Below are 22,500 nucleotides of genomic sequence, written 5' to 3' on the forward strand. Positions count from 1 at the left end.
ATCTGTCTGTCCATGACACTCCCACTTGCTGCTTCCTATCCCCACACAGTGCCCATTACTGATCATAGAAGATCAGGAGGTCATATAGTCCAACCCCCTGCTCAAAGCAGGACCAACCCCAACTAAATCATCCCAGCCAGGGCTTTGTCATGCTGGGCCTTAGAGGTTTTTAAGAATGGAGAGTCCACCACTTCCCTAGGTAACCCATTCCAGTGCTTCACTACCCTCCTAGTAAAATAGTTTTTCCTAATATCCAACCTAGACCTCCCCCACTGCAACTTGAGACCATTGCTCCTTGTTCTGTCATCTGCCACCACTGAGAACAGCCTAGCTTCATCCTCTTTGGAACCCCCCTTCAGGTAGCTAAAGGCTGCTATCAAATCCCTTCTCACTATTCTCTTCTGCAGATTAAACCCTCAGCCTCTCCTCATAAGTCATGTGCCCCAACCCTCTAATCATTTTTGTTGCCCTCTGCTGGACTGTCTCCAATTTGTCCACATCCTTTCTGTAGTGGGGGGCCCAAAACTGGACACAATACTCCAGATGTGGCCTCACCAGTGCCGAATAGAGGGGAATAATCACTTCCCTCAAACTGCTGGCAATGCTCCTACTAATGCAGCCCAATATGCTGTTTACCTTCTTGACAGCAAGGGCACACTGTTGACTCATGTCCAGCTTCTCGTCCACTGTAATCCCCAGGTCCTTTTCTGCAGAACTGCCGCTTAGGCAGTCGGTCCCCAACCTCTAGCAGTGCATGGGAATCTTCCTTCCTAAGACTCTGCACTTGTCCTTGTTGAACCTCATCAGATTTCTTTTGGCTCAATCCTCCAATTTGTCTAGGTCACTCTGGACCCTATCCCTACCCTCCAGTGTATCTACCTCTCTCCCCAGCTTAGTGTCATCTGCGAACTAGCTGAGGGTGCAATCCATCCCATCATCCAGATCATTAATGAAGATGTTGAACAAAACCAGCCCCAGGACCGACCCCTGGGGCACTCTGCTTGATACTGGCTGCCAACTAGACATCAAGCCATTGATCACTACCCGTTGAGCCTGGCAATCTAGCCAGCTTTCTATCCACCTTATAGTCCATAGATACATAGATACATTAGGCTCTGTAGTGACATTCTTCCTCCAGGATCCAGGAAGCGAGGAGCTGGAGGCAAAGTATGCTGCTCCCCTCCCCCATAAATACACCCCCTAAGGGCCTACACATTGCTGTCTCCTTTTACCAAATAGCTGCTCTTGCTGAGGTGACACGGGTAATTGAAAGCACTTTAGAACCATTGCTAGGATTATCTGGGGTTTTACATTCAGGATTAATAGATTTGTACCAGGGGTCTGAAAGGTTAACTAGCGAGCACAGTCCTTCCTTTCAAAAGCCTTGCAAAGATCAGGAAGCTCATTACCAAAGTCTGATACTGTTAACTGCTTACCTGGCCTGAGCGGCACAGGCACAATACATGAGTGCTGCAAGTTGTATCAATTTAGCACCCAGCATGGTATGTAAAATGAATCTAACCAAACCAATGCTCCCATTAAAGGAATGGTATCAATCAGAAGGCACCTATTTATACTGGGGGAAGGGAAGAGGTTTTAATTATTGTCATTACTTTGACAACTTTGGTAAAGAGTCTCTATCAGCATCTCAGGTTTCCTCTCTGCTATAGGGTGACACTCCACCCTCCCCAGTCCCTTTTTATTTGGCAGATGGTACTGTTGAAATCCTGGATACCAAGGGATCTGGATGACAAGCTCAGGCGATTTAGTTAGGATTTCTTCTGATTACTATTGCAGTAGGAGACCAAAGGAAGCTGCCCAACAGCGGCAATGGGACCTCACTGGGATACATTGAGGGCAGGTATCTAAAAATTAGGACTGTGCTGCCTGTAATAAACTGTAGAGGTTTAAAGGGTAATACAGCCCTTTCTTAGCTCAGAGTAGTGAATGCTTCTCAGAGCAATAGGTTCCTCTAATACTACTTTGAGCTTCTGCTTGTGCATGTGTAAAATGCAAATATTTTCTTAGCCCCACAGCACTCATGTGAGGTAATTAATATTTGTAAAATGATTTGAAATTCTGGGATAAAAGCTGCTAGGGGAAAAGGTGCTAGTGCTTCTCAAGCTAACTGATGTGGGGGACCGGCAATTTTTTTCCCCAATGTGCCAGGGACCGGAGCCATATTATTATCCTATTCGACGCTCTTATGAGGAAACTCGCTGTGGACCGGCAGCCGATGGCTCGCGGACCGGCACCGCTCCACGGACCACCACTTTGAGAAGCACTGTGCTAGAGTATTGTTACCATTAAAGAAAATGCTAATAAATTAATTCTTGGTGTTCCATAGAAAACGTAGGCTGTAATTCAATGCTCCTGTCAGATTTGGAAGTGTAGTATGATGTGTTAGTACCAACAGGACTCTCCCTCCTATCCCAAGTCTAAATTATAGTCTAGGAATTCATCCAGGTACATGTCGAGTTATTAATACTGTATTCTGAATTACTCTGAGTCTGTTCCGTAATTAGAGTCAGCTGTTAACTGCTTTGCATTGATAATTTATGAATAAGAGAAGAAGGAGCTGCGGATTTGTGTGCGCTTGTATATGAATGGGTTACGATAGCGGGAATACAGCTTCCAAGACCAGCAATTTAACTCTCATGAAACCTGCCCCTCAAGAAAACAAAGTGCATTTACAGAGGTTGGGGAAGGAGGAAATTGTGTTTAATCTCTTCCATGTCACTGCTTTAATATGATATTATTATTGTGATAATATGATAAAAATAAAGTGCAAAAGTCAATATGGAAGTTTAGAGGAAATGGTTCTGAAATAAACTCTTAATCAGCAAAAATTATACAGTCCACCACTTCTATAAAGCCCAAAGAATCTCCAAATGCTGTGCAAACTATGGCCCAGATTCTCTGCTGTGCCCTCCAGTGGAGGAAATGGGGGAGGGGTGGCATTAGAGAGCCAGTTGCATAGGCTAAAGGATCTGGGTTTCTGGGATAGTACAGTGGGATAGTATAGTAGACACATACTCCTCAGCAAACTCACAGAGAAGACAGTACCAATCATCAAATCACAACTCACCCCTTGCTGCATGCTGTCGTTGGCTCGGTCCGTAATTTCAGAGACCATGAGTAAGGCAGCTGATGGGTGAAGCAACACAGAAAGGCACAAAGCACATGAGAGGTTAGAAAAAGCAACCTATATCTCACCTTTTTATAATTACATCTTTTAAAGAAATGCATTGGCTAAGCTGCACTGGCACCTTCAAGGTCAAGCTGCCCTTAATAACTAGGATCCCAAACAGTCCTACTTGCTTTCCACATCAGGTCCCCTCTTTCCTTCCCTTTGTCTCCCTCTTGCTATAATACCATGAGTCAAGCTTGCCCCAAACAAGAAAGCTCATGGGACCATCTTAAGGTGCTTTGGATTTTCACCAAATCATCTTGTGACATATCTTCCAGTAGCAGTTTTTTGTAAGCATGACAGTTTATCTTTAGCTTATGGCTAGTGCTTTAAATGGTGGGCCAAGTTCTGCTTTCAGTTATATATAGGGTCAATCAGGAGTAACCCAATTCATTTCAACTGAGTTACTCCAGGTTCACATTGGATGTGCCGAGAACAGTATTTGCTTGATTAATTATAACATTAGCCTTGATCCCCCTGTGACCTCATACTGACTTCAATGGGAGTAACCCACAAAGATTATTCCAAGGCAACTAAAAGGCCCTATCCTGATAGGTGCTGAGCACCTCATTAGTTCTTTATTTTGAACAAGCTGATTTTGATATGTTGTCTCTCAAGTGTATGTGTGCTGGTCAGAGCTCAAGGAACAAGTATAGACCAAGCCTTCTTGCTGATTCCAGACCTCTGCAGCATCAGCACCAGTGTAAAACAATGGTGAGCTGCAAGTTCATTCTGGGTAATGGCATGCAAATAAACACATCAGGCCATCCCACTTTGCTTCAGAAGTATCATACCCAGCATGGGTATGCCAAGACTGGATCAGGATTTAGCTGGTGGCTGAGCTCTGGGAATGAACCAAAAAGTTTGAGCTATGCTTGTGAGTGCACTCAGTTCTCTTTCTGTCGGCTCTGCATGCCGGAGCTATAGGAATTCCCCAAATCTTAACCTCCAGATCTTTACTGCATGTGCATGTGCTTGTGAAATAGCAAGGGACTGTCAGAGACTTTGCTCTGCTCTCCGTTCTAGAACTGGATATGAACCAATCCTTAATCAACCAAATCCAGATCGGGATTAAAATTCTCTGGCTAGCCCAATGTGCTGAGCCCAAACAATTCAGAACTTCATGAGTTTTTGAAATCTGGGATTGGATCCCAGTTCTGCGGCTCATGCTTGCCTTTATTTATTCACAGGCTGAGAAGGCAAGGTAGGAGGCAGACAACAGCAGTCTGACTTCCCTCTTACTTGCCCTGCACATGACCTCGAACCTACTTTGAAAGGTTGCCTCCTCCTTCTTCCTCACAGTATTAGGAGGTGGGTCAAGTTTCCAAGTTAATGTGACCATAGGCCTCTGATGCTGAGCAGAAACGACCGACCGGCAGCTGAATTTGAATTTGAACTTCCATTTCAGTGAGAAGACCCTGCCTCAGGCCATTCCACATGAAATACGGAAACAGGACAGAATGCAGCTTTACATTGTGCCTTTCACACTCATTGTGCCTGAGTCTGATCTTACTTACACCATTTATACACTGCTCCAAACTCCATTCACTCCAGTGGAGTTACTCCGGATTTACACTTGTGTAAGAGAACAGTCAGACCCATGCAACCTGAGATCACTCTATACTAATGAACACAGCATCACTCTGGCCAATATTTTATCCTATTAGAAAAATCAGACCGCTTAATTTTTTATCCAGAAGTTTCAGATTTTTTTAGCAGATTTGGTCATTCTGAATGGATGACTGGTCAGACACAGCCTGCTCTGATACCATTGGGAGTTGAAGGTCATGCCATAAGTTGTTGTATTAATAATTAATATACTTGGCCCTGTACAACCCCAAAAATGTACAGTCTCTGCTCAAGGAGTTTATACTGGAGAGGCAATCTCCCCTAAATTAGCAGTGAGACCTCAGATCAGACCTATGCCATCGCAGTCTGGGCTTCATTCACACATTCCTGGGACAGAGCGCACTGCTAGTTATTTATAATACTAAATAAAAGTTTCTCTTCTACCCATTTGAAATTACCTTGTGTGTCTTCATACTCTGCAGAATCAGGACAAAGGTTATTCAAGTAATCTGCAGGAAACAATCAGATATAGAACATCCAGTAAATTCCCAGATAATTAAAGAGTTTGGTTTGACTAGTTGAAACACACAACCGTAATAACCCATAACCCTTTACTCTTTTTAAAATCACCTATATGGGAAACAAAGGGAGGTCTGGACAGATTTAATTTCCTTCCAAAATTAAACCTGGTCTTTTTTTTTTTTTTAAAACGAGTTTTGTTTTGATATTTTGGGCTCATTCAAATCTGAGATTCAAAGCAAAGAATGTCTGGTGTAAAACCTCACTAACTGGAACTAACTAAAATGTTTCCCTGTTTCTCAGACAAGAGAAGCTGCTGACTGTGACACAGTTTGATTAATAAATGGTCTTCTGATGAACGTTTTCTATTTTCCCATTTGAATGCATGGTACTAGATATAATTACTGATTTCCTATATTAATAGGAAAATGGACCTAGTAGTATAATTCAATATTTCTCAATGTTCCAGTGTTTTGGACATAGAGAATTTCAGTAATGATCACAGGAGCTAAATCTTGCAAACCTTTACTCACTCAAACAGTTCCATTGGCTTCGGGAGGGCTACTCGTGTGAGTCAGGGTATTTTTCTCTCTCCCTCTAGTTCCTTATGTGACCCTCATCACTGTAGTATCTGGGTGCTTTTATTTATTAAATCCCAATCCTGAAAATATTTACTCTTTTAAATTAGCTCTTTGATTAATGCAAGCCCCCAAATTTCACATTTGAGAATCAGGTCTATATTCCAAAGTGCAACATGGATCATGGAACCCCCTCGTCCTCAGTCTCCCCCTCTCATGTGAGTTCACTTCTTCCAGGCCCTCCCACACCTCTTAACTGTACTGGTCTCTCATCTGGATTCTGGAAGGTTAAGAGGAGTCTGCTATTGTGCCTTTCAATGCCTAGTCTGGCAGGGAGGTAATGTGCTGTGTTGGCATGCCGTATTTAGGTTTCCCTTTCCCATCTGCATTCTCTGCACTTGGCTAGAGACATTTAACTAATGTGGGCAACTCCTTTTGGCTGTAGCACAGTAATTGGCAACCAGTGTTGAGATTAAATACCTTTCCTTATCTGGGTAGAAACAGCTAGTTATGAACATAAGAGCCGGTGTATTTTATTTTTCACACTGTGCAGAGAAATTGAATGACTGTACCTTAACAAACCCTGCCTGTCCTATCATCTGAGTGCATCTGGTAGCATCCATGGACTTCTCTAAACCTAGATGAACTGTTGCAGCCACCCATAGTTTAGAATGTCTTGCAATGCCTATATAATACCTTGTATCTGCATGCAACAGCCATCCTAGGTGATTTACAAGCATTGGTTATACCAGTTGGCTGCAATGCCCAGAACAAAGACTATTTCATGTCTGGGTGTACCAGTGCTATTTACAATAGATATCTACAATACTATCTACAATAGTTTCTCCTGAGTGTGAATGGGAATCCACAAGCATTGCAGCTGCACTGCTTCTCCTAACTTTGTCTGACAATGAAGTTCCTCGTGTTTGGTAACCGCCCTAAAACTCTCAGCAATAGTGCTGGCTCCCATAGGATTAAGTGCACCTGAAGTCCCAGAATACACTGTGGTGGTGAGGGGCACTGTGTGTGTGGACACACCAAATCCATTCTATCAGAACAGTGTTGCTGTATGGATGCACGTAACCTCTATAAGGACAAAGCAAGACAGCTAAATGTCACATGCAACTGCTGTTCCTTGAAAGGCTCCATCGCCTAGTGTAGATATACCCAGAGAGGGAAGCAAGTCAGTCCAAAATATCCTCCTACTGGTATGTAGTGCTCACTTGAGTCACTGTTACTAAAAAAGCAGAAACAGCTGTGAAAAATGAGTTGCCTCCTTGATCAATGTGTTTGGAGCAAGATGAAACTGCTGCTAATCTGTGCTGTGAATAACATTTCAGACAATCCCTTTGTTCTGCTGCATTTATAGGAGTCCCCTCTAATATGCTCTTCCTTTTATCAGCTGTTGAGTATGGGAGGGGTTTACTGCTTCCTTCTCACTGTCCCACACTTAGGTTATCTCCCATCTTTCCCCACCCACCCACATACATACACCCAATATGGTTCTTTATCTTTACATCTAATGATCTCTGGTTTCCTGTGATTCCATCTGATGCACTGACCTGCCACCACATCTGCTGTGCTGTGCTGTTACATTTCACCACTTCCCTCCCCAACCAATTCACTGCTGTTCCCTTGTAGGGAGCCTCAATATCCTAATCCAGTGCACTGAGTGTTCATGACATGATACTGGGTCCTATCCCTGTTGGAATGGCTGCTCCTCCCACAAACTGCAGCTTTGGCTGGAGTGGATTAGCAGTGGGCAGGATGAGAAGGAGCAGCCACAAGGAGCCAGAACCTCAGGGGACATTCTTGAGGAGAAAAAGAGCATTCTACAGAGTGTGACACATGTCAGGGATAGGGGGGAGCATAAAGAGAGATTTTGTGGTGTGGCAAAGTTTAGACGGGAGTTTTTCCAGAGTTCAGAGGTGTTGGCTCCAGGATTTTGGTTCAGGATCATCTATAACTTTAAGTGACCCAGGTATGGGCTAAGCTATGAATGGCATCATAAGTAAAATCAAACATATGTGCTGACAACAAGTGTCTGGGCACTCTTCCTTCCCTACCCACGGATACCAATATGGGTAAGTCCAGGAAAATGAGGCTTACAAGAGTCTGACTTTGCACACTCCAATCCTATAGTTATACTTCAGCATGATCTCACTAAACAGGGGTCTTTCTCCCTTCACTATGCCCATAGCTGTCATTAACCCCCAGTGGCCTGTCCAGTGTGCAATTCAATCATTCGCCAGAGCTAGATCACACATTTGTAGCTCAGGCCTATCTCTATTAATACATGATAATTTCTCTATTATATATTAAACAGATCGTTGCTCCCTGGGGATTCCAGCCCGTTGTTCTGACCGCATTCTGTCCTCCCCAAACCTGGCCTGCCATCTACATCTGGCCCCGGCACGGTGCAGGAAAGACGGGGCTCTGTTATAGCAAGTTTAGAAGTGCTTTCATTTTGCTGACCTGTGAGTAGCACGCGGTACTGGAATATGCGCTGCACCACTTTCAAAAACTGGTGTTTCACATTCAGGGGGCTGCCGCCAGGATCCTGCTGTCCTCAAGAGAAGGGGAAAAACACAACAGTCAGTGCTCGTAGTCTGAGTCCTGGATTATGACCTCACATGCCTAATGCACCCCCTGGAGAATCTGCCATGGTGACTACATACACAAGTGCTACTGAGCTGTTTCCCATTTATCCGCCTAGCTGCATATATTTCAGAGCTTAGAGCTGAATCTTCATCTCTATAAAGAACCAATACAGGAAAATTTAGCATTTGATAGCACCATTCATATTCAGTATCACAAAATAGTTCAGGCCGAGGTGGAGGAAATAAGAAAAAGAGAGGCAGAGACCCAATCAGAAGCTAAGGTCAGAAGAGAGATTTTAGAATGATATCCAAGGAGCCAAAGCAACTAAATCAGCATGAAGCTTGCTGGGTTCCCATAGGCCTTTTTGCCATTTTTCAGATTTTATGTCCATTGGGTTTCACTTTAAGAATCAGGCTTGTGTGGGCCAAATACAGCAAAATACCCCAATGAGACTAAATTAGGGAAACGGAACCTCCAAACACCTTGTCAAGGTCCTCCAACAAAAAACCAAACCAAACCAAACCCAACAATCCCTCAGTTGGTTTGATTTCCATGTCCAACTCCCCAAACTAGCTGAGTTGCATATGGCTTCAGCTTTTGTTGTTCAATATTTGCACAGCTCTAGCAGTGACTTGGAAAGAGAGGAAGGGGGACAATGTTAATAGTGACAGGAATATGATCTAATCAAAGAAGGCAGACAGAAGGTCCGGTTTCAGACAGTAATGATGCTTTATGTTATTGCTATATTTAGCTGCTAGCGATGAGCACGCTGAAAATATGGTAGTGTAGATGGAGAGAGAGATATGACACTTTAATGTCTTTGTCGTCACAGGGTGACACTGGCCCTTTCAGAGGCCAGTGCACCTGACTCCCCAGATAGGCTTAAAAGAGGGCAGCTGGGCTCTAGAGGGAGGAGGTGCCTGAAGGAAGACAGGAAGGGGCAGGTGAGAACTCCCTGAGCACAGAGGATAGACAGAAGGCGCAGTAGAGAGTTGCTTGGGGAAACCTACAGCAATCAGAAATCTCCGCAGGCCCCCACTGGAAAGAGGAAAGAATTGCCAGGTAGCTAGCAGAGAGAGTTGCCTGCTGGCCTTCCTGAGCCAGAGAGCTTTCGCCAGAGAAGGCTGGAGGGGACTGAAGGCAGAGAGCAGCAGAGGGAGATGCCTGCTAGCTGTGTGAGCCAGAGAGCTGAATCTGGAGGATCAGAGAGGGCTGGAGGCTGGGGTGAGGGCTCTCACTTTGTGGTGAGAGATGCTGGAGCTGCAGAGAGCCTGAGCATGGTGAGAAATACCAGGGCCGTACGTTGGTGGATTGTTGGGGACATGGCTTGTTATAGCTTATATGCATGGGGCTTTCTTTTGTAATAAATTAACCCAGCAAGGGCTATTTATACTCAAAGACAGCTTGGACTATTTCTGGGACCATTCAAGAGGAAACTGAGGCTGGCACACTGGTTGTGCTGCTGCCTGATGCCAGAGGGTGCCGCAGATGGTGGGCACTTTCTGACAGTCTTATATATTCAAAATGCTGTGTAAACAGTAACTTATCAGACCCTCACAACACCTCTCTGAAGGAGGTAATTATTAGCATCTTCAGAAACTGAAATGCAATCAGGTTAATACATGACTTGTCCAAGGTTACACGCTGACCCAGTGGGAAAGACAGGATGAGAACTCTTTTGTGTTCTTGGCACCTAGTGCTGTGTTCAGTCCACTAGCTCTGCCCACCATCCCATGCTATAGCAAGTTAGATGAATGGACCTGTACAGATGTGGGATCAACCCTTCCTTCCCTTAACTGTGGGGAGACATGGGAAAGGATCAGCACATAGGATTGGCCACCCAGAAGGCAATCAACCTTTAAGATATGATTTTTGTCTGCAATTAAGAATCATTCCATCTATCAGCAAAAGGGGAGCATGTTGTTCACTGAAATAATGGCAGCTGTGAAAATAACCAGTGGCTAATTACACCAAGACAGTGAATGAGATGGACAAATACAGACTGATTTAGCTGAGGGAGTATATAAATTGAGCAATAAATGTCACAGATTCATAGATTCCAAGGCTAGAAGGGACCACTGTGATCATCTAGTCTGCCCTCCTATATAACACAGGCCCTAGAACTTTCCCAAAAGAATTCCTAGAGCAGATCTTTTAGGAAAACTATCCAATCTTGATTTTAAAATGGTCCATGATGGAAAAACCTCCACGACCCTTGGTAAATTGTTCCAACTGCTAATTACACTCATTGTCAAAAAATTTCACCTTATTTCCAGTCTGAATTAGTCTAACTTCTACTTCCAGCTATTGAATCACATTGTACCTTTCTCTGTTAGATTGAAGAGCCCATTATTAAATATTTGTTCCCCATGTAGATACTTACAGACTGTAATCAAGTCATCCCTTAACCTTCTCTTTGTTAAACTAAACAGATTGAGCTCTTTGAGTCTATCGCTGTAAAATATGTTTTCTAATCCTTTAGTCATTCTTGTGGCTCTTCTCTGAACCCTCTCCAATTTATCAGCATGCAGCTTGAATTGTGGGCACCAGAACTGGACAAAGTATTCCAGCAGCAGTTGCACCAGTGCCAAATAGAGGTAAAATAACCTCTGTGCTCCAACTTGAGAGTCCCCTGTTTATGCTTCCTAGGATTGCATTAGCTCTTTTGGCCACTGGGAGCTCATATTAAGCCAATTACTCACCATGCCCCCAAATCTTTCTCAGAGTCACTGCTTCCCAGGCTAGAGTCCCCCATTCTGTAAATATGGTCTGCATTCTTTGTTTTTAGTTGAATACGTTTACATTTAGTTGTATTAAAACACACATTGTTTGCTTATGCCCAGTTTATCCTCTGAATCTGTGACCTGTCCTCTTCATTATTTACTACTCTCCTAATTTGTGTCATCTGCAAACTTTATCAGTGAGGATTTTATGTTTTCTTCCAGGTCATTGGTAAAAATATTAAAAAGCATAGGACCAAGAACCGATTTCTGCGGGACCCCACTGGAAACACACCCGCTCGATGATGATTCCCCTTTTACAGTTACATTTTGAGACCAATCAGTTAGCCAGTTTTTAATCCACTTAATGTGTGCCATGCTCATTTTATATTGTTCTAGTTATTTTAATCAAAATGTTGCGTGCTACCGAATCAAATGCTTTACAGAAGTCTATTACGTCAACACTATTACCTTTATCCACCAAACTTGTAATCTCATCAAAGATAACAAGTTACTTTGACAGGATCTATTTTCTATAAATCCATGTTGATTTGCATTAATTACATTACCCTCCTTTAATTCTTTATTAATTGAGTTACATATCAGCTGCTCCATCATCTTGCTTGAGATCTATGTCAGACTGCCAGGCTCATAATTACCCAGGTTATTCCATTTACCCTTTTTAAAAATTGGCACAACATGAGCTTTTTCACAGTCTTCTGGAACTTCCCCAGTGCTCCAAGGCTTATTGAAAATCAACATTAATGGCCCAGCAATCTTTCAACCAAGGAAACCTAGTCAAGTTCACTGATGTATCTAGGCCAACTCTAAAGGTTCATAAGGATCATCTGGCATTAAAGGACTGTTTAATGGCTTGGGATAACTTAGGCTGCCTTGGTTCTGGTTAGAACTACAGAAATAAGATCAGCCCGTCCCTGCCATGTAATTTCACTCTTAAAACCCACCACAGAGGTGCAAATATTTCTGCACCTATTTTGCAATTGCCACCCCAATCCTGTTTTTTGAAAAATTGGTCCTTTAGCACCTAAAGCAGTGAAAACTACAAACAGCTGTGCCAGCTTAAAAATCAGGGGGGAAAACCCCCCTCACCTTTCTTCCTTTCTTTTTTAAATGCACAATTGATTTTATGATTATTTATTTCTCTCTTTACACAGTTGTGAGTGAACAGAAGCCCCAGGATAGCAAAAGCACAGTACGCTCCTGAGCTTGGATTTATGACTCAAATCAAAATCCTATTAACTCTGATTGTAGCTGAACTTCAAAGCAACACCCTGATGAAAAGCATTAACACCAGAGCCCTTATCCTTTGTTGTGTATCAGGGGCCAAGCTGCACCTCTATGATTGCTCTGCCTCTGCCTCCAGCGGCATTGAGTGGATGGCAAAGGGGACAGTCAGAATCATTTGGAAAACTCCAAAGGCAGTTTGAGAAGAAAACAATTGAACTGATTAATGCCTTAGACCAGAGGTTCTCCAACTGTGGTCTGTGGACCACCAGTGGTCCGTGAGCACCATTCAGGTGGTCCGCGGATAGTTCCCTCTAAGGTGCACGCCTGGGTGGCCACACAGGAGAGAATGAAGGGCCATCCACCTAATTAGTGGAGCTGTGCAGGCGTAGCTCCCCTAATTAGGTGCCTGGACCCTGGAGAAGACGCAGATGTAAGGTGAGGTGGTGGCCTTGGTGGGAACGGGGGGTAGGTTGGAGGAGGCAGTGGGCTGAGAAGAGGGGGTGGGGGGAATTTGGGATGTGCAGGCCTGTGGCAGCCAGAGAAAAAGGCGACTTTCCCCAGCTCCAGAGCTGTGGCTGCCAGGGAGAGATGGCCCTCCTTTCCAGCCTCAGCTCTGTGGCTGCTGTGGTGGGGGAAGAGACCCCCCGCTCCTTCCCAGCCCTAGCTCGGGGGCTGCCATGGCAGGGAGAGAGGGCATATCCATGGCATTAGAAATGTAAGACTACTGATATTAAAACATGAGTTGTGTGCTTTTATTTCTAGAAAAAAAACATTTATTAAGTTTTTTTTTATATAGCGCTTTTATCCAAAGCACTTTACAATAGTTAGCTAACAGTACAAACAGCATTTGGAAAGATCATTAAGTGGTCCACCGAGACCGTCCGCAATTTTCAAGTGGTCCACAAAAATAAAAGTTTGAGAACCACTGCCCTAGACAACATGAAGAGGATTAAGGGCCCAATCCTGCAAAGTGCTGACCAACTCCTGGTTGATGTGTAACACACTCAACCCCGAGCATTAAAGTCCAGCGGAGCCAAGCCCGCAGCAGAATCAACATGGGGCCCTAAGCTCTGAGTTGATGGGCTAGAAGGGTAATAAATCTTAGGTGCTCCCATTTCTAAGAATGAGATGAGAAGGGTCTGAATGTTACCCCTTTTTCTGGATGAGCCTTCTGTTCAAATCCTGCTTATCTTACTCATAGGAGCAGCCCCACTGGCTTCTTTGTAAGTAGGATTTGGCCCTCAGTTTGTATCAGGAAGACAAGAAGGTGCAGGGTAGGTTGGCTGAGCATGATAAGGAGCACAGTGGTTGTCAATAAAAAGCCTGCATTTGCCAAGTTTCTGCCCAGTGGAGTGTGAGATTCCAGCCCTCCCCTCTGCTTAGAACAGGAAATTACATCAGTGACCATAAGGTATCTGTTGGCAAATGTTGACTTTCAAATGTCAGACATGCTGCAGAGGAAGACATGATCCATACCTCATGGAACTGACATTCTAAATAACCTTTAAAGTATCAGTGCCTATTTATCCTCACAGCCTCCCTATCACCTAAATGTTGTTTATTCCCTTTTTTACAGATGGCGAAAATGAGAGAGAGAGAGGCCTTATATTGATGGGCAAAAAAGGGCATCCTTTTCAATTGTATTAACTTAGTCAGGTTAGCTTAACTTGATTGAAAAGCCCCATCAACACACAGGCTAACACATCAGCTGGCTATGTTGTAGCTAGTCTAAACTGTGGCCAGCCATTATGGCTTCAAAGGCACTAGCCTGCGTCTTGGTGGTCTTTTCAATCTGTTCTGTATAGGTTCTTATACCACGATTATCATCACTGTATGATAATTGTGTGAAGCCAGATGAGCTAAACATAATTGAAAAACAGACTTTTTGCCCACCAGGACAAGGCCAGGAGAGGTTACTTGACTCACCGAAGACCACACAGTGAGTTGGTGGAAGCGATGGGAAGAGAGCCTAGAAGTTCTGACTCCCACATTTCTCTGGTCTTGTCAGTGGATTTTTTGCATGCCTTTTTTCCTATTATTGCTTCCCTGCCATAGCATGCCCTATTGGTTATTATGGAGGCATGCTGGCTTCATAGGGTAGCAGGACAGACAGATAAGTAGGGGTAGCAGCAGCAGGAGCAGTAAGAGGCTTTTTAAAATGTAATAAAATGCAGCTTTAAAGAGAAGAAGGAGAAGAGAGATGGAGGGGCAGAGAAGAGAAGGGATGATGATGATGATAATAATGTACATCTTATTATACAATTATATATGATAACATTTATACAGCTTCAAAGGGCTTTAAATATGCTAATTAATGAAAGGGGAGAGAAAAAGAGGGCTGAGATGGATTCCCCCAATACACACATGAGCAAACATACTCACATATACACACACACTCTCTCTCTCTCTCTCTCTCTCTCTCTCTCTCTCTCTTCACTCCATGTGTCTCTCCAGAGTGTGTTCTGCAAGTGATCATTAAGATTCTTCCACCACACCCTGTCTGAAGGCTGGTGAAGTTGCAGACAGGAATATCTTTGAGAAAGTAATGCAGTGCAACCATAAATTAATGCAAGTAGAGAAGTGAGAGGGGCCTCACCTCAAACTCCCGGATGACAGTGGCCAGCTGGGAAGATTTAAGGCAGGTTTCATCTAGCAAAGCCAAATTCCTATCAAACTGCATAATATATGCTGTGTGGTGATTGAACCTTGATTCTCTTGAGAGAAAAACATCGGCCACTTTCTGGTGTTCCTCCCTAAAGCCACAGAAAGAGAAGAACAAGCCAATAAGTAACAAAAAATGCCCCACTTCATTCTGGTTACACAAATTCTATTCATCAGCTCCATACCTGCTAATGCCATTAGGAGATCTCAGTTAAGGCCTGGGTTTAACTGTCAGGAAATGGACAACACTGCACCGAAGTGCTGGGCAATGGAACGGGCTGTGGAAGAATGGGCCTTGTCTGGGGCCAGTCCCCTTTCTGTAACCCTACCTACCACAGCTGTATATGTACATGCTGGTCAGAATGTCCTCTTTATGGGCTCACATAGCTCACATTTCTCCAAGCAAGCTTTCCAAATCCACCAGGGTGAACAAGAACCTTTGCTCTGAGTGCTGGTATTAGTGGGAGAATAACTCCATCCTCAGATCCCCTTCACTCACAGCTCCCTCTTCTTACCCATGTTACAGTTCCTCATCTGGGCACACAATTTAATTATTTACCGAAGGTGAATTATCTACAGGAGAGAGAGCCAGCCAAAAAGGGCAGTAACAGAGAGTACAGGGCTGCTAATGAGCAGTGGCCAAGGAGACGTCAGGATAACAGAGATTGTGGTTTTAAACAGCGGCCTCGTTAATTTCAGAATAAGAACATAAGAACGGCCGTATCGAGTCAGACCAAAGGTCCATCTAGCCCAGTATCCTGTCTACCAACAGTGGCCAATGCCAGGTGCTCCAGAGGGAGTGGACCAACAGGCAATGATCAAGTGATCTCTCTCCTGCCATCCATCTCCATTCTCTGACAAACAGAGGCTAGGGACACCATTCCTTACCCATCCTGGCTAATAGCCATTAATGGACTTAACCACCATGAATTTATGCAGTTCTCTTTTAAATGCTGTTATAGTCCTAGCCTTCACAACCTCCTCAGGTAAGGAGTTCCACAAGTTGACTCTGCGCTGCGTGAAGAAGAACTTCCTTGTATTTGTTTTAAACCTGCTGCCTATTAATTTCATTTGGTGACCCCTAGTTCTTGTATTATGGGAATAAGTAAATAACTTTTCCTTATCCACTTTCTCCACATCACTCATGATTTTATATACCTCTATCATATCCCCCCTTAGTCTCCTCTTTTCCGAGCTGAAGAGTCCTAGCCTCTTTAATTTCTCCTCATATGGGACCCGTTCCAAACCCCTAATCATTTTAGTTGCCCTTTTCTGAACCTTTTCTAGTGCCAGTACATCTTTTTTTAGATGAGGAGACCACATCTGTACGCAGTATTCAAGATGTGGGCGTACCATTGATTTATATAAGGGCAATAATATATTCTCAGTCTTATTCTCTATCCCCTTTTTAATGATCCCTAACATCCTGTTTGCTTTTTTGACCGCCTCTGCACACTGCGCGGACATCTTCAGAGAACTATCCACGATGACTCCAAGATCTTTTTCCTGACTTGTTGTAGCTAAATTAGCCCCCATCATATTGTATGTATAGTTGGGGTTATTTTTTCCCATGTGCATTACTTTACATTTATCCACATTAAATTTCATTTGCCATTTTGTTGCCCAATCACTTATGATCAAGAATGATCACAGAATGATCAAGAATACAGCAGAGGGACTGGCCAGCAGCCCTGGGAATAACAGAGGATGCACTGCCAGATGTGCGGAGGGGCCTGTTTAGTATTCAAAGTCTAAAGCCAGTGCACATTTTCAGATTTTCACTGCACATTTATTTTAGGTCCCTGGAACATCTACAGCAGCTAGAAGGATCGGGAACACACATTTCTTAATAGCATACTTTGAAAACAATTCTGTAAATGGTTATGCTACCTCACTGTTGTTTACAACAATTCCCTTGGAAGATGGAAACCCACATATAATATCCCCTTAACTTTTCCTCTGTTGTGCACTCAGATTTGTTATTGTAGAGCTGTTCAGGAGTGCTGCCTGCACTGTGCATACAGTCTTGTTACTATTATTTATTTATAATCTATTTTGTGGAAGCCCTGGGATAGAGTGGTCTGTCACTGAAAGTGACTGCTGATTGGCTGGAGTTCAGTGGGGGTGGAGTTAAGGAGCTATAAAGCTTGCCCCAGCTTCTGAAAGAGTCAGATTAGCCTGTGAGTTTGGCTTAGACAGATGCCTTCTGTGGATTTCATAGATTTAGTCAGTTTGGGACTGAAGCTAGCGTGACTTAGTCAGAGGCTTGTTCCAGCTAATTGATACATTTTAGTTTGGAAGTGTGGCTCAGACAGGGGCCTATCCAGCTTAAAAGATTTGCTCTAGCACGGATAGACTTTGTCTAGGCAAGACAGAGACATAAGATTTAGTTTTGTTTAGGCAGAGACCCTCAGCAGCCCTGAAAGATTGTGTTTAGCCTGAAAACTCAGCCCAGCAAAGGCTTGTTCAAACTCTGAGTGGGTTTCTTTTGACTGGGAGCTATAATATTAGGAAGTTGCCATGGGAATTGTTCTAATTTATTTCAATTTCTAGGAGATCTAAAATTTTAAAAAAGACATTTTCCTATATTTCTTAATGCCTCTGAGGGTTTTTTTCTGCCTGTTCCCCCTTCCTGGTATTTGAGACTATGACTCATGGTTCATACACATTAGACTGCTTTGTGACAATCACCTAAGGGACTCAACCAGATTGGGGCCCCAATGGGCTAGGCACTGTACAAACAGATAGCAAATGACAGTTCACGTGAGATGGGCTGCACACACACTGATTTATGGGGCTGTATACAATGGTTTATCATTCTAGGGTAGCGCAGAAGCACTGAGACATTTGTAATTTTTGGGAGGTAAAAATAACAATATAGAAACATGGCATAGGCAAGAAAATTCAGTCTCCCAACCTTACGGTGTCCCTGTAAATTTACCTCCCGCAACCTATGCACAAACCCTGTTAAAGATGTTTAGCATCTTTTCTTTCTTCTGTTGGAATCTTAACCCTGTTGCCAGTGGTTCTTGGAATAAAGGAATATATTGAGGATGAGATGAGGCCATTAAGTTGTCACTTACCAATTGAGGACTCTTTCCTCCAGTTCTCCCAGTATCTCCTGGTGTAGTCTGTAGAGTTCAGGGATCTCACTCAAGCCCTGCTTGAGCTTCACCTCCTCCCTCTCATTTTCATCCTCATCCCCCAGCACTTTCAAGACCGCTTCATGGAAATCCTGTGAATACATCACCTGTTACACAGCAGCTAAGGCAACAGATCAGAGGTTCTTTATGGCACTTAAACCATTACTATTTTTCCTTTAAATTCCAAAATTCATTTACAAACAGTCAGGAAACTTTATGGGAATTACAAGATACACCATAAATACTAGCATATCATGGGCAAAAGAGGAAGGAGAACATAGGATGTATTTTCTTTCACCCATTAGTTTCATGGTTACTGTAAATTTCAGGTTAAAGTCCACATATTGATTACCCAAAACATTTAAAATAATAAAAAAAAGCTAGCTCCGCCTCCCCCCAATCCCATCAGATTATTTAAAAAAATAAGTTTGGGTACTTTTTGCTTTCTGGGTTTTGAGCCTTTAGGTTGCAATGGGGGTCACATTTTCAAGCATTTTTCAGATAGAAACTTCCTTTTTTAAAAAGAAAAAGGAAAAAAAAGAAAGAAAGATGTGAGTCTTGCATAATCCCATGAGTCCAGCAGCTGGGGCTTCATGGAAAACATCAAATATTGCAAGGCTTGTCATAAAAATTCCAAGAATTGGCAACACTGAATCCAATTCCTAATTTACTGCGGGAAGGATGGCGGACATATAAATTAAGCTACAGAACCAATCATTTCTTATACGAAATCCACTTTATCCACTATAACTGAGACCCACTTTTCAATAATAATAATAATAATTAATAATGATAATATATTTGGAAAATACCTTTAATCTCGATGTGGTTTAAATACTATATACACATAGGAATAATTTCTCCAGAAGTCAAAAGCAGCCATTCTAGTGTGGTATGTGACAGCTGTTTAACAGCATACAGCAAAATCATGAAATAGTTTAGCACTGGAAGTGAAGAATCACACATCCAACTAAAACGGCAGGGGGAATTTACAGTAGGTGTGCAGATTAGAAGATGGTCAAAACAGTGGTGCTAACAAACTTATATTCTTGCAAAATATGGCACAGAATCAGTTAGAACTACCTTCATACAAAAATTGACTTGAAAATATGTCCAGGTCAGAGTCTGTTTAGAAAATGAAGAAAATATAATACTACAGCATCACAATGGTACCTATTACTACAGTATCATTATGGCATCCCACTCTTCCCAATTAACACTGACATCAGGGTGCTTGATCATATTCTAGTTAATACAAATCTCATGATAGAAAATATATATGTTCCTGAAATACCGTCATGACATGAAAAGAGATAAAAGAATGAATTAGATGAAAGAAACATATTGTACTGGGAGCTCTTATTTTTTCAAGAAAGGTGGGGGATTCCATATGTTACATTCACAAAAATACAATTTACATGCAACTCATCAGGACATGTAACATATGGGTAGCAGGATTTTAAGTGGGATGAGAAAATAAAATAAAACCCTTTACTAGGGAGTTTTCCAGGGAGAACTTCGAAAAGGTCTTGGACACAGTAATTCTTATCTCTTTGTTGGTATTGTAAATCAAATTCCCAATGTTCTTTACTTTCTTCTTTAATTCAGAAATTTGTTGATATCTATTCATCTCTTTTGCATTCCCAAAGAATCTAACTGCACATATATCAGGGCAATGCATTGGGCATAATCAGAGGGTCCATTTCTAGAGAATTTATGTGAGACTACATATAGGAGGTAAATCACCAAAACTGCTGAAACTGCAGGTAAAGCACCTAAACATCATTATTTTATGAAGCCCTGCTAAACAAGGTATGGGAAATCAAAGAAAATATAGTAGTCCAAAATCATTCTACTGTAACTGTAGAATGATGTAATTACACAAGGGGTACATTTGGGGCAAGGCTTTAATGAAGTGACTAATTTTCTCATGGGACCATTAAAGATCCCTAATGCTTTCCCCACTTTTTCTTTACTTTAATATCACTTTGAAGCCACCTTTCTTTTCAGCCTGAAGTCTCACAAACATAATATTCTACACTACTTCTCCTGAGGGTTGTTTTGCTGGGTGGTGCGCAACATCAGAAGTGACTGCCTTTCCATCGTGGGAAAGTAATTCCGTTGTGAATGCATATAGTTTTGGAAGTACATTGTTATGCAAAGTACTATATAAATGAAAGGTGGTTGTATTGGATTAAATGCATCCACTAGACTCAGTGGAAACCAGGAACATCAGGGAAAAATGATGCTGTGACACATAACACTCCAGCACCTAATTCTTCAGTATCACTACAACAACAAAGCATTATTGGACTGAACAGAGAGGATATTAGCCAATCCAGAAATATGCCTGGAGAGCAGAACTGTTAATGGATACAAATTCTCCTTTTTATTCCCCTGAAACGGATGTTAGGAGATGAGTCTGAGCCAGGCAGCTGGGTGTTCCTTAGTCTGGACCAGGTAGGGCTCCTGTGGTCAAATTTCCTGTTTTCCACCAATCGGAGCTTTGTAGGTGAAATAACTGGATCCCACATTGTCTACGAAAATAAATGAGCATTTGGGAAACTGGAAGCACATTCCAGCTCGTGATGAGGGCAGGCGCTGGAGAGCCATACGGAATCACTTAAAAAGTCATACAGAACTTTTCCCAATCCTTCCTTTGCATCCCAATAAACCAGGAAGTGTCTGGAGTTTTATTGCAGAAGTGGGTGGGAGGAGAGAGAAAGGGAAAGAAAGAGAGAGAGGGAGCACAATTAATTGCAAAGCCAGCTTGAAAGCGAGGCCCATTAATTGTAGGGTTTGAAAGCTCCCAATGACTACTTACAGAGCAGCAGTGGCAGATGTAGAGATTATAAAACTTCCTGTTTCATAAAAAGATGATCTGTCCTTATCTGAGAGACCATAAAGCAAGGGGGCGCTCCATTAACTCTTGCTAAAGGTAAAGATCCTTGCATGAGTCTGAAGACAGCACCAGGAAGGACATAGCCTGGTCAGTCACATAAGCACATCCTGGAAAAAAATGCAGTTAACCACAGGATAGCCTGTTTCTTTCATTACGATTCTCATGATCTACACCTTCTCTCCTGCACCCATTCCAGCATTGTTTTCATTTGTAGAAATATTTTACTCTCTGTGTGTATGTGTCTATGTAGGCCGTGATGATGTGCTGTCACCTACCAGGTGGGGTTGGGGGGGGGGAGGAGGTCTATTTCACATAATTTAACATGCATATAACTCACAAGGAAATACTGCAGTGTGAGAGATCCAAGGGAGGCTTAGAATCATGAGACACCAGATTGGTTGCCCCAGTCACTGAAACTCGATGTCTACAGAATAGGTATCAGCAGAGCCAGCTTCCTCACACACTGCCTCATGAATGTACCTTTCATCTGACCATAGCAACCACCTCTAGAGACAAGAGGGGAGCTCAGCCTCCATGGTCCACTTAGTTTCTCTGCTGAGTGCAGTGTTGCCAATCAGAGCAAATGGGGTTGGTGGTTTTTGTGATGTGGATATCTGTCCCCAGGGAACTGGACTAAGACTACTTCAGTGGTGACTTTTAAAAGCTGAGTTATGTGTCCACATAGCAAAAGCTGTCACCCCAAGTGGCACTCATAGAGGAATCTGGTTGGAAGTCTCAGCAGAGAAGCCATGGATTAAATGGGCCATAGAGAATGAATTAACGTCTCACCCATAGAAGTCAATATTTCAGGTTTAGGGTGGAGGCATATTTTGTGCACTGGAAACTAATGACAGTGGAAGACTGAAAATATTAGGTACAAATACTTAGGCTCCATCAATGCACAATTAGCACTAACATGAATGCATCAAAAAGAGCATGGATCCCATTAGTGTGGGCTTCTTTGTAAGGCTGTGCTAAAGCACCTGAATCTTCCCAACCTGAGCCACCCTGTCTGACTGGTCCTGATCAGATTTTCCGTAGGGTCTGAGAAGTGTGTTAAGTTATTGTGTACTGATATGGCAATGGAGACAAATGTGCACAGGGGATGAGAACTTAATTTCAACGTTGATCTAAGTTTAGGTTTTGAACTCAAGCACTCAGAAGTGGAAGTTTAGTGCATGCGTCCCATAAGGCCATCAAAGCCCTTGTGCAGATGTAGCATATAACATCACTTATGTTTCAATAGTTTACAAATAAAGGTTACTCTATATCCCCTAGTGTATCCCATTAAAAAGGGTCTGGTGTCTTATGTGATTATTTGATTGCGACTCTTTTAGAGGTGCTGAAAAAACAGCCACATTTCTATTTG

General features: G+C 42.8%; 1 protein-coding gene across 1 annotated transcript in view; it reads right to left on the reverse strand.

The window, feature by feature from the left end:
- The window catches only part of FGD5 (FYVE, RhoGEF and PH domain containing 5), a 150,500-nt gene that overhangs the window by 34,667 nt on the left and 93,333 nt on the right, over positions 1-22,500 (reverse strand). The window contains exons 6-12 of the mRNA XM_026650261.2: positions 18,170-18,321; positions 15,022-15,178; positions 8,332-8,419; positions 5,218-5,268; positions 3,049-3,147; positions 1,196-1,200; positions 785-811 (exon numbers count right to left, since the gene is read on the reverse strand). Coding sequence (XP_026506046.1) covers positions 785-811; positions 1,196-1,200; positions 3,049-3,147; positions 5,218-5,268; positions 8,332-8,419; positions 15,022-15,178; positions 18,170-18,321 — 579 coding nt within the window. The remainder of the gene's footprint in view (positions 1-784; positions 812-1,195; positions 1,201-3,048; positions 3,148-5,217; positions 5,269-8,331; positions 8,420-15,021; positions 15,179-18,169; positions 18,322-22,500) is intronic.

The sequence above is a fragment of the Terrapene carolina genome, unplaced genomic scaffold (genome assembly GCF_002925995.2).
Source record: "Terrapene carolina triunguis isolate 2854851 unplaced genomic scaffold, T_m_triunguis-2.0 Scaffold89, whole genome shotgun sequence".
Classification (NCBI taxonomy): domain Eukaryota; kingdom Metazoa; phylum Chordata; order Testudines; family Emydidae; genus Terrapene; species Terrapene triunguis.